At 42.0% G+C, this 13,129-nt stretch overlaps 1 protein-coding gene across 2 annotated transcripts; it reads left to right on the forward strand.

Annotated features, from left to right (window-relative positions):
- Positions 1-416: 416 nt before the first annotated feature.
- On the forward strand, positions 417-12,904 carry LOC147891958 (calcium-dependent protein kinase 13-like). 2 transcript variants are annotated; one of them, XM_087388973.1, is made up of 8 exons: positions 417-1,092; positions 1,223-1,346; positions 1,482-1,625; positions 1,767-1,919; positions 2,204-2,319; positions 2,431-2,598; positions 11,407-11,637; positions 11,812-12,904. In XM_087388973.1, the coding sequence occupies exons 1-8, from the start codon at positions 583-585 to the stop codon at positions 11,971-11,973; spliced, it is 1,608 nt and encodes a 535-aa protein (XP_087245099.1). In that variant the 5' UTR covers positions 417-582; the 3' UTR covers positions 11,974-12,904. The 2 variants fall into 2 exon arrangements, with proteins under 2 accessions (XP_087245099.1, XP_087245098.1); XM_087388972.1 differs by having other exon boundaries at positions 1,482-1,919.
- The last annotated feature ends 225 nt before the right edge of the window (positions 12,905-13,129 follow it).

Below are 13,129 nucleotides of genomic sequence, written 5' to 3' on the forward strand. Positions count from 1 at the left end.
AAGAAATTTCTGTTTCATGGGTTACCGGATGTGTTTACGTTGCCCAATGGCGGAAGAAGAACGAAGCTTCGAAAAGAGCACAGTTTTGATGAGGTGGAGTTTTCACTTGTGATGGTGAGGTTTGACTGGTGAGAGGGGGGTCTCTTTTAACCTGGCGTGCAAGGCTTGAACTGAAAGAGGCGAAAAATACTAGTAAAGAATAATGGAAAAACTTTTTCGATAAAAGGAAAAAGGGCAAATATAAAGAAATTCGAAAAAGGTGTGGGGGGGGGGGACTGGCGGTAGGCTGTGGGGGGAAGGGGAAGGGGACAAGTGGAGGGGGGCAGGGGGCGGGAGACCGGGAGGAGACCGGGAGTGGCCGGTAACAAGTTTGACTATGGTAGCAAAAGTTGTCTTTCTTCTTTCTTCTTCGTTTTTGGTTTGGACAGAAAGATTTTACACAGAAACAGAGCTTGCTGTCCGCCATAGCCAAACCCTTCTTCAAGCTCTGTTTTTCTTCCTCCCTTTTCCCTCCTTCCTCCTCCTCCCTCCTCCCTCCTCCATGATCCCTTGTTAGAGCTTCCTGAATGCCTCCCCCTTACCATGGGGAATTGCTGTGCTTCTCCCTCCCCTAAAGTCAAGAAAGAACGTCGCCCTAACCCCTTCGCTCACGATGCTTTCCACCCCCCCCCTTCCGCTTCCAAAAGTCTTGTGCTCAAGAATTTGCCCGGTGACGTCGCTGTCCAGGTCGGGCAGAACATCACGGAGCTGTATACCCTAGGTCGAGAGCTCGGACGGGGCGAATTCGGTATCACTTACCTGTGCACGCACAAGGAGACGCACGAGATGCTGGCTTGCAAATCCATCTCCAAGCGCAAGCTCAGGACCGCCGTGGACATCGATGACGTGCGGCGGGAGGTTGTCATCATGCATCATTTGCCGTCGCACCCTCACATTGTGACCCTCAAGACTGTTTTTGAAGACGACGAGGCCGTTCATCTCGTGATGGAGCTTTGCGAAGGGGGAGAGCTCTTTGATCGGATCGTCGCTCGTGGGCACTACCACGAACGAGCTGCCGCAGGGGTCACGCGTACAATAGTAGAAGTTGTGCAGGTGCTCCTCTCGTTTCACTTTGTAGATTTTTTGAATCTGCAAAAAGTGGTCAAGAAATTTGCGCTGTAAAGATGTTCTCCCAGTAGACGCATATTTTGCTTTCGTAGCTGACTCGAGAGGTGTTGTGCAGGCTTGCCATAGGCAAGGGGTAATGCACCGGGATTTGAAGCCAGAGAATTTTTTATTTGCAAACAAGCGGGAGAATTCACCTCTGAAGGCCATCGATTTTGGCCTCTCTGTTTTCTTCAAGCCGGGTACCTTTTTATTCTGATGCTGACTGGATCTGCCTTTCCCTCTTTTTTTCTTGGGCAAAATGTCACCATTCCGATCGCAGTTGCGTGAAGCCTCTCCACTTGTTGCCAGCTCAAGTTCTCTCTTTTCTGCTTCAGGACAGACATTCGATGAGATTGTTGGGAGTCCATATTACATGGCTCCAGAGGTGTTGAAACGTAACTATGGACCTGAGGTTGATGTATGGAGTGCAGGCGTCATATTGTACATTCTACTGTGTGGTGTACCTCCATTTTGGGCAGGTTCGTCTCCATGCATATCATCCAAAGCGCAGGCACCCCTCCGTGTAGCTGGGATGTGTCCTCTGTTTAAAAGTTCTTCATGTTCCATCTTGATTATGTCGGAATATTCATTACTGTTTTTAAACCATTCGAGTATTGCAGAGACGGAGCAGGGGGTTGCACAGGCCATCCTTCGTGGTGTTATAGATTTCAAAAGGGATCCATGGCCAAAGGTGTCTGAGAAGGCAAAGTCTTTGGTTCAACAGATGCTGGAACCTGACCCTAAGCGCAGGCTCTCAGCTCAGCAAGTTCTTGGTACTGCATTTGCATATATATAGCTTAAATTTTGTCTCGTTTGGTGGATACATAGATTTTCTTGTGCAGGTTAATGCTGAGTTGAATAAGATTTTGATTTGATCAGAACATGAGCTTTTCGATTAATGTGTTGGATTCATTTTGAAACAAAACGGTCCTCTAAAATGCACAGTTGAAGGCTGATGCTGATTTGGGAAACGTTTGATTTGATCACAGCAGGCTTTTTTTTTTGGTTGATGTCTTGGATGTATGTGACATTAGTTCCTTTCTTGAAAAATTGGCAGACCATCCATGGTTGCAAAATGCCAAACAGGCTCCGGAGATTCCCCTTGGTGATGCAGTGCGCTCAAGGTTGAAGCAATTCTCAGCAATGAATAAGCTCAAGAAAAAGGCTTTACGAGTATGCTACACGTCACCTCAGGACTATCCGTAGAGGGCTGGTTTTTGAAAACTTGCATGCTTAGTCTATGTTAATGTGAACAGAGCATTTAATTACATAGGGGTTTTACAGGTTATTGCAGAGCTTTTATCGGGTGAAGAAGTTGATGGGCTCAGGAACACGTTCAAGATGATGGACACCAACAACAATGGGCAAATAAGTTTTGAAGATTTCAAGGTGGGCCTGCACAAGCTTGGCTCCCAGCTTGCTGAAAATGAAATCCAACAATTGATGGAGGCTGTAAGTGTCACTTTCATATCTATTCATCTTTCTTGTTTCCCAAATGGCTGCCACACAAGTGCTCTTTTTTAAACTCAGTCAAGCAACTGAGATCCAGCTTGTAGTGATGCCAATGTGTGTAGTTTCATTTTTTTGTTCCGGTTTAATATCGTAGGTTAGCACAGTTTTATACTGGAGGTTCTGGAATCTTTTGAAGGGTACATTGCTTACTGGTTTCTCTTCTTTTGCGATCTGATATTGTTTTTCCTTGAAGTACCTTCTCCGTCTGTGATGCCCTTCTCTCCGCCTCCAATTTAAGTTGCTCTATTTTTGTTACCCCACAATGTAGATGAACATAGTTATCATAGTAACTCATGACTTCTTATGACCAGCACTTAAAATCAAGCTTATTTTTTCAGCTCAAGTCTGTCTTCCTTTTGTTTTTCAAAAAAGTTTTTGTTACCTCTTTTTTATTCTCTTTCATTTTCTCTTTTATTTTCTTTTTACATTTTTGGACTTTATAACAACAAAAAATTTAAATTTGTATGATTGGACATATTCTAGCCTTACAAAGGTGTATTTTTTCAGCTCAAGAGGATAAATTTCCTGGAAAGCCAGCAGAAAAATGGAACAAATATTTTATTACATTGAATACTTTGTGAGGATCTCATAATAGAAAATTAGCAATCCCTAATCTAAGTTTCCTCAACCACAATTAGTTGACAACTGAGCTCAGGCTCAGATATCCGACTGTTTGTATGTCTCACTCTGAATTTGCAAATTATAGCTCAAAACAAACAGGGCATAATCTCCATTTCTCTGTAGGCACACCCTTGACATGATAATTAACCTTTTTCAAAAGACGAGAACTTACATGATACTGGAGGAGTTCTTATCTATTGGATTGATGTCTCTTTGAGTGCTCATATGTGTGCACGTGTGTATAAAATGGAAAAGCATTTGAGGAAGGGGGCAAAAGATTTTCCAACATTTCTTTCCTGCTGTCCAATTAGAGCTTAGAAGTTAGCATCACAAATGACAGAATTTGGAAAGGAAAACTGTGAAGGAAATTTTGGGCTGAATGGAAAGAGCCCAATTGTTCATGCCCTCTCTCTCTCTCTCTCTCTCTCTCTCTCTGTTTTTTTCCCCGTTTATCAAAACTTGTAACCTGTAAGATTGGAAATTCCTTAGTCTTATAATGGTATTTATTCTATTTAAAATGTCTTAAAGAGTGAAATTTAATTCACTGACATGTGGAAAACATTACATCAAAGATGTGAAAAGCCATAATTTCTTTTCTTCTCATGGTTGCCAAGTGCCAAGCAGGAATGCTCTTTTGAAAAACAGGAGAGCACAATAGGTAGGGTTTGAAATATTCACACACCTGCCTGAATATTTGGGCACACCTGCTCATGTGTGTGATGTGTGGATATATGTATATGTGTGAGAGCATATGTTTATACTATGTCTACACCCACCGTTGGGTGCTGAACATGTCGGTGGGATGCCAGGCCCAGGTAAGAGGCTCACACCTCTTTGTACCACCCCAATCAGCCCAATTACTTAAGGTGCACTCTAATACCTAGGTTTAACATTTGGTGACTTACTGTGCGGAAGCTAACTGTATGTGCGTGCATAGATGGAAGTAAATAGAGACCTCAAGCATGGACACAAAGGATCTTCCTAACTACTGTACACTGCTTTATTCATGATGTATAAATGCTGGCAAAAATGCCCTAGCTACTGACTCCCCTACCTGAGGCAGAAATTGCTACTTGGGAGAAACGAGCTATGCTCCTGAAACAGAACTGGAACCACCTTGAACTGCTGCTATCCAGATCGTGCCCTTGCTGCGTGGATATGCTACCCTGGTTGCAGGGTATATGGAGGATGGCAGGTGGCTGGTACTGTGCGTCTGGATGGCTGGATCAGCAGACTGAGAGGCAAATAGCCCCTTAAATAGGGCTGTAAAAAACAGCCGTCTGGCTGGCAGTTTGACCGACCATACTAGTGGGTTGACCGCCCTGCAGGGTCGGTTGACCTATGTGCTTGGTTGGTCATTTTGACCTGACCTGGTCAGCCCTTTGGGCCATACCGTGGGCGACCCAGCTGCCGTGCTTGGATAGCCCCAAATTCCCTGAATGCTTGCAGCGAATTGATGACTGTGCAGCTAGGTGTCACTGCCACCCGTGCCTTGCACAGGTGCACATGACATTCCCCTCTACTGAACTTGTTGCTAGGTGGATACCTTGCAAGGCTTTACCCTGGTGATCCGAATTGCTCTGCTGTTGGCCTGGGAATCGACCCACGTAGCTTGTGCCTAACTCGTCCCTGAACTAAGAATGGGGCAACAGCATACGACAAAATATCTTAGGTCTGAATGTGTCGCAATGCACCCTAATGCAGGGGCACTTGTGACACTAGGTGTCTAATGCATGACTCTCTTTATTTCATCAATAAAATAAGTATTACATATCCAAATTTGGTGCCATCTAGAATCTAGAGCAGTAGCTCCATTTTGATGGGCCCTATCTACTCATCGGTGCATATTGCGATAATGTTCTAGGGAGAATCCTTTGTTTAAATTATATTGTGTATTTTTTGAATTTTGTTGTGTGTAGGAGTTGTTTTGATTCCTCTTTGAGGGTCACGAGTCGAGCCGGTTGAGATCCTTGATTTGAAAAAGTTCTTCCCATGAAAAAGCAAGAGGCTAGACATATTCTGCTGATAGGCTAGACAACAGGATTGTCTCTTATATTTTTGAACAAGTATGCATTCAAGTGCATTGGCAGATTGCTTCCTTCAGTCATCCTCATCTCAAACAATCCCTGATTCAACATTACTTTTGAAATCTTCATCTTTGCTCGAAATAGCTTTTCCAATCAGCTATTCCCTAGGTGATAGTAATAATCATTTCCCAAAGCTCTTTCAAGGATACCTTCATTCTTCATCCCCACAACTGTAAATTTCTGTGCCTAGCATGCTGAAAATAAAAATGATTTCAATGAGCTATCATTTTTTACAGAGTGTTTATAAGTATATAAAACACATAAGAGTGACAAAAATTTATTAAAAAGTCATTTTGGCAAGATTGATTTAGCAATTAGCAAGAGTGGTTAGCCTAGCGGGTTGCATTGTAAGTCACATTTCATAAAGAAGCATTGTTATATACTACACATAATAGCCACAATGTGTCATACCTTAACTATAACAATATTATATCACAAGGAAAGTCACCACATCACAGTAAAGGCTAAAACTGCAATAGATTATGTGGAGTCTTAATCTCAACTAGTAAAATAGGTTCCATGTTAAACCTCGCTTTTATATTTTGAATTATCTCGCATATAAGTGTTATGCATATAACTTTTTTAAATTGGTATCACTCATTCATGATTAGAGGAACCCTATAAGTATAATTTAAAATCTTGAACGTTCCTGTGATACCCTTTAACCCTTGTATCTTGAATTTAGCATGAATTACAGCATAATGAACAATCAAAATACGGTTTGAATTTGGTGTTCTACATGATATTAGGTCCCCTTAAAACTCACGCTACTCCATAATTTCCTATTCAAGACATATACAAAGTATGGTTGAGTTTAGAACTTGTTATACGTGTCAAAGTATTTGCAAAAGATTAAATTTTGCCTCGTTGTCAGCATTCCCTCAAATTACGGTTGAGGCCATAAATCATAATAAGCATGATTATGTAGCTCCAAAGCAATCTAAACATATGTGTTATAGTTATCCTTAGACTCTAAAACTTACAGAATCTAAAAAAACTCATTCTAATGAAGAAGCATGGCCATTTTATCTAAAACTTGAGAAAACAGCTTGAGATTTTGGTGTTAGGTTGACCTTAAAACTTTCAATAAAACTCAAAGTAATATGTGCAAGTTCCAATCCATAATAATTTCAAGTTTTTTTCAGCATATAAGCTATTGTGGCAAATAATAAAAACCCCAAAATAGCTTATGCATGCTTTTGAATAATTCTAGAAGTGGCTAAGCTAATAGGACATAAAAGTATCCTAGGAAATTTGTATGTCGTTCTACCAAACTAGTATTAAAGCTGGTAGTTTTTTCTTTAAAAATAAATAAATAATAGAGAAGAGCCATCTACCCTTGAAAGGGTGTGTCCTAAAGGGTATGTGTGCATGAAGAGGTGTGTATTGTTAGGTTCTCTTCATGCCTCGGTGGCATGAAAGTGGCTTTCAGTTGCTCCACGAACTTAGCCCATTCATGAATAGGCTCTTTTCTTGTTTGTGACAAGGACCACCACATTAGAGCATCCTTCTGCAAATGCAATGTAGCAAGAGCAAGTTTCTCTTGTTCGGTCTTGTCTTGATGGGCAAAGTATAGCTCAAAATGACGAATCCAATTGAGGATTTTGTCAGCCTCCCTTGCCCCATCATATTTGGGAAACTCAATTCTCTCTCGCGGTTGGAATTCGGACCTCTTAGAAGGGTTACTTAACTCTTCATCCCTAAAGTTTAAAGTCCTCTTAGTCCCTAATCTTGTCATAATGGACTGCTCAATCATATTGCTAAGTTGGAAAATCAGCTTATCAACAAGAGTCTCCTCTCTTCCTCTTGCACTTGGATTATAATCCATGTGTACTGGGCTTTGAATTGAAAGCGTGAACTCATCACTTTGTTCTTGGCTGGTCTCATTTCTTCTTTCATTACGAAAGGAGAACTCCCTATCAAGAGGTTCTTGAAGGAGAGACTGCTGTAAATCTATTTGTGGGTTATCATACTCAAGATGTGTATAACTCTCACCTAATCCATCCTCTTCAAGAGGGGGTGAAGGTGTTCTTTCTCTCTCTCCTTGGGGTAATGGAGGAAAAGGAATAAGTTCATTGTCATATGTCCCTTCCCCTTCCATTCTTTCCTTTTAGTAATACAAGAGAGAAAATGTCTTGCTGTAATTTCAAAAAAAAGAGGTTTATTTTACAGCAAAAGTCAAGTGTTGTAGAGTTGGTGGTACTTATCCGACTCTCGCTTCGTTTGTGTTGAGAAGACACTTAAAATGACCTCCTTTCCCTTCTCTTTCAAGCTTTTCTTCTTGTATTTCTGCTGTAAACTGGTACGCTCCGTTTGGGCTACTTGTTTTGAGCGGATTGGAGCTCTAGATACCGTTATAGGGGGTACTTGATGGGTGGATCACCCCCAAGAAATTTTATTCCGATCCGGCTTTCCGTTGGGGAGAACGGGGGATCCCGTTTCCTCACGGCGTAAGGATGTTAAGGGTACATGCACATGGGGGGGGGCCATTCACCTGGTGCGGGCACGAACGGCGTAAGGATGTTAAGGGTACATGCACACGGGGGGGGGGGGGGGGGGCAATTCACCTCGTGCGGACACTCCGTGCACCGTTCAAGACCAGAAATTTTCAGAAAAATCCCTTGTCTCAGAACCTCGGAGATCGGTCGGTCGTGATCCTCTTCCGCAACTTCTCTTGCGACTTCTGTCGTCCACAACTGTCACCCTCTTCTCGTCCCGTTCGTGGATCGTCACCGCTCTGATACCTAATGTGAAAAATCCACACTTTTCGAGAATGCAAATGTGTGCAATGCATGCAGAATTTGAATGCCGATTGGTCCTCCAATGGGGAAGAGTGCCCTCGTGAGAGTACTTGTTTCTTTTTTTCGACCTACATGCAAGGTGGAAGAGATGATGGATGAATGCAATGTGGTAGAGAGAATGCAATGTGAGATTCACAATGAAAGGGTGATACCCTTTCATTAATGTCCCTTGAGATCACTCAAGTTTCATATTCCCATTTACACCTACCCTTAGCCTATGACCCATGCATCTACCATTCAATGCACCTTAATGCACCCTTTTCTTCCTATTGTCCCGAGGACCTAGACACGTGTGTGCACATTTTTATTAATAGAATAAGTATCACATGTCCAAATTCGATGCCGTCTGAAGCAGTGGCTCCAGCTCAACTAGCCCTATCTACTCAGATGATCCACCGCCATAACAAATCGGTCGGTGTCCATCATAAATACAAATACATGTTACACCATTGGTGTATAACATAATAATAATGTTTTAATGTCTACTAATCACAGATTAGTGATTTCTCTTGTCATGACATCCATGGACATGTATATAGATTAACATGAAGGGTTTATGTTGTCTTGATAATACTCCAGCTTTGTCCTCTTTTCATTTGTCAACCGGTGGGTCTGCAAAGTGCTTAGTAGGGACATTGAAATTCTTGCATGGTGACCTTTTCAGGCGGCATGGTCAAGTATGCGTCTACTTTCCATCGGCTGAATCATTTCCTTATGTCTGTTGCCCACCCTGTACAAATTATCTTACTTTTGTGATTCTTTCGAAGCTTTGTGCTGGCAGTGCATGCTCTATAAGGTAGTCTATCTGGTGGCATTTACTGCACCTCTAGCAAATATTGCATAACTTTGATCAATGCATGAAATTCGATCGGCCTCCTACTTGTTTCCAAAAGAAGCATTGAGTATGGGGTAGTGGGTTTGACACCAAGGTGCCTGCATAGAAATGCTTTCTGCATTTTTTCAATCTCATTCCATGTAGATGCTGAAATACTACCTCCCCATACTTCCACTCCATATAACACTGTCTGCACTACATATGCATCAAACAATACATTTCGAATTTTCGATTCCTGGTGTCAGTGTGCCTGCAATCATTCTCAAACTGGTAGTATTTGCCCCAACCAGTATCCATCCTTCTGTGTATGCATTGCCACCATTTGTGATCCGCCAGGATGTTAATCCCCAAATACTTGAAGGCACTGACATATTCAATAATCTGTCCATCAAAAGTGATCTCAGGAGGATGCTCAGGCTGATTGGTACATACTGCCATCATCTTTGTTTTTCCTACATTCACTTGCAGCCCACTTTCACTGCAAAAAGTCTTGAGCACCTTTAGTAGTTTGTGCATAGAGTCCAGGTCGTATGCAAAGAGAACCACATCATCTGCGTATAGTAACAGTAGCACTGTCCATAATCCCAGTTGCGGTCCTTGCAACCCTTCTTCTGCTACAAACTCATTGATGAGTTCTTCCAGTTGATTAATGCATATGCCAAACAGGGTGGGTGAGAGAGAGAGAGAGAGAGAGAGAGAGAGAGAGAGAGAGAGATGATATGATATGACTGTATTAAAGGCTGCATGAGACCCTTCAGGATCTATGTGACTGGTGACCACTATGAATTAATAGGGGTAATATAAATTTCGTACAAAATTGTAATGTATTTAGTACTTCTTGTGCTAGCTTGTGTGCTAGCCCAAGGCCCGAGTGCCTTGTTGCGGTGTTCCAAAACTTCTTTTAAGCAGCTTCCTAGCTTTTTGGCTGGCTACACCCACCCTTGGGCGCTAGTGATGTCATAGTAGCTAGTAGGTGCTGGTCAGCCCACCTCAGCCTATAACAGGCCTCCAAGGGGCAGATCACTTGCTCTACAAGTGGCCACACATGCCCCCTCACCTGGCCACAATGAAGCGCCTCATCAGTGTGCAGATCTGCCCAGGTGGGGCCTAGATCTGACCTCAGCCCTACCCTCTCAGGGGGGCGGGCACACCCACAACATGACCCTCACTCATGACCTACCCTAACCTCTCACAGGGTGTGCACATCCACAAGCAAGGCCCTCACTCTCTACCATGTGACATCAAGAGATGCTGACCTCCAACAAATTAGTAGGGCATAGCCTGCAATCCGGCCACGCTCCTTGCTGTGTATTCTCATCCACTCTTCCAAATCAGAGAGAAAGAGAGAGAGAGAGAGAGAGAGAGAGAGATAGAGAGAGCACCATGTTTCCTCTAAATTTGGTCAACGTGTTCCTGTTGAATACGCATCCTGTATGATGCGTTTTGCCTTCAAAGGAGTAGTGCACCTGCACTTGACTGCTGCAGCAATTGGACTGGTTGAGCTGTTTAACAACGAAATTGTTCCATTGCTCCAAGAAACTCACATGTGACTGGCCCAATAACAGTCCATTGCTCTTATTTACTGGTTTTACTTGAAATACAAAACTTGTCAATGATCCAAGGTGTATGTACATAAGAACAGTGAGAGAGCTGAGATAACAAATACAATCCCTGGTTGCCAATTGTACTTGCATTGTCTTTGATCTCTTAAGTTTGCTCATCATTATCAATCCTTACTTCGTATCCACCAGTTTTCTGCACAAAACTGATCGATCCTTACTTCCTTTCCACCAGTTGTCTGCAAACAAAACTGATCATTCTCTTGAAAGAAAGTGTACTTGTTAAAGCTGAAGGGTTGACAAGGATGAACATCACATGTCTGTAGATTTTCTTCCAAACAGCTCGTACGTCTATTCCTAATCCAATCGAAATGCAAAGCTGGCAGCTCTGAAACTTCCAAATAGAATGGAGGGTTTGTTCCATATTGTGGATAGGCTTCTGCCATAGACAAGACCATCAGTTTTGGAAATATTTGTATACAAATTAAGGAAAATAGAGATGAAGCAGGATTCACAAAAGATTGCTATGGATTGACATGAGATGAAGTAGAGTCACACCACAGTATTCCATATACAAAGAGAAGCACCGAGGTCAGATATCTAGAATAGTGCTATGTTGTAGTCTCAGTCAGTGTGCTCCAAAATCTAGCATTTAATCCAAATGGCATTATCCAAAGTGCAAAGTGGTTTTATATTGTTGACCAGGAAGCCTTTTATGAAGAGCTTTTGCACTACATTTTTCTTCTTGCATATTTTGTTGTAAGAAAAGCTCAATTCCAATTTTAGAGGTGATGCAAGTATTATTGGCGATACTGAGGTGGTTTTTGTTGCTTTGTTTTGTACAGGCAGATGTTGATAAAAATGGGACTCTGGATTACGGTAAATTTGCTGCATTGACTGTTCAGCTTCAAAGGATGGATAATGATGAGCATCTGCAGAAGGCCTTTTCTCATTTTGATCTTGATGGAAATGGATTCATCGACAATGATGAACTGAAACATGCCTTGAAAGATGACCTGGGCCCGGAGGACACAGAAATGATTAATGACATAATGAGTGAAGTGGACACGGACAAGGTGGGGCATATAATCTGCTAAAGATAGTCTGTTTTTGCCCTGCCTGGGTACTCAGTTTTCTTTTATTTGTACAGCCATTTTCAGCATTCACATTATTAGTTTTCTATAATTTAAAGCAGGTTCCTGCTACTTGCTAACCACAAACTTGCAATCCGGGGGTGGTGATTTCCTCAGGATGGTCGAATCAGCTATGAAGAATTTGCTAGCATGATGCGCACAGGCACAGACTGGAGAAAGGCATCTCGGAATTACTCACGAGAAAGGTTCAATAGTCTGAGCAGTAGGTTAATCAAGGATGGCTCCCTTCAAAGGCATGAAATTAACAAGGAAAAATGACAAAGCAGCAAGGTGAATCAAACATAGAAGCAGAGCAAATTTGCTGATCATTCTAAAAGAATCAGGTGAAATTCAGTTGTGGTTAGATTGTGCTTCATACTGGGCAGCAAGTAAAGGCTGCTGCCACTCCATGTATGCTGGGCCCAAGTCTCTGTCAAGCCAATCTAAGTTCAGACAAATTGTTTGGCACGGGAAGTGCTGCTCTGACTAGCCCATGCTATTGCCCATGGGTTGGGGGGTTGTATTATCTATACATTTGAAGATAAGACGTCAAATACCCAGATATTTTAGCACTTAGTGAGGGGGATTTTGAAGAAGTGAAGAAAGCAGTTGAAACATAGTTTCTGATCGTAGCAACTTCTGTATTCTACCCAAAATTTGTATCACCTCGAAGCACACGGGTTTGTACATTCCAGTTTTAAAAAATCATGATTTGAGGTTGGTTGAATTATTTAGGGAAAGCCTTACCCACGTTTCTGACAGCATACATACAGTAATAAAAAGTTTCTTACTAACACCATTTCAATAATTGGGTTTGTAAGGTGAGGCTAGGGACTCCCAGCTCTCATTTACTGCATATGTGCTGTTACTGTTTATTTAGACAGTGTGGCAGGTTGCTCCTCAGCAAATTAGCCAGCAGACGATGGGATGGAGATCTCAATTGGAAGCAGTTAGCTTCCTTTAGGGTTCTGCTGTTGACCTGGTTCCTTGTAACTCTGGTTGTAGTCATGTATAGATCTTTGTATCTTTTTGGATGGATAGTTTTGCTAGTCCATGTTTTATTTCAGGCAAACTTTCCCTTTTGAAGGAATGAGTACTGCTTTGAAGGGGACAAGGTGTTGTAAAGGCTCAAAGCTCTGCTAACAGAATTCCAGCACTGGTGTAATAGGAATGGCTTGACCCGCCAAATACAAGAATGATTCATATAGAGACACAAAATTTGGGTGTTAATTTTGCTCGATTCATAAGCAATCTATATCTCATTTTCTTGATAAATTACAAAATTGTATATCAAGCTGTGAGTTTGAAGCACCTTGAAAATTACAAAATTGTAATTCGACCCAGCTCCTGTAATCTCATTGCGTTTTAGATAGATCTTAAGCCAGGCATAGTTAATTTATGATTAAGTAATTCTTTCATCATTCATGGTTCCCAT

This window comes from Dipteris shenzhenensis, chromosome 17 (genome assembly GCF_047967505.1).
Source record: "Dipteris shenzhenensis isolate YYH24624 ecotype China chromosome 17, Dip_SZ_1.0, whole genome shotgun sequence".
Taxonomy (NCBI): domain Eukaryota; kingdom Viridiplantae; phylum Streptophyta; class Polypodiopsida; order Gleicheniales; family Dipteridaceae; genus Dipteris; species Dipteris shenzhenensis.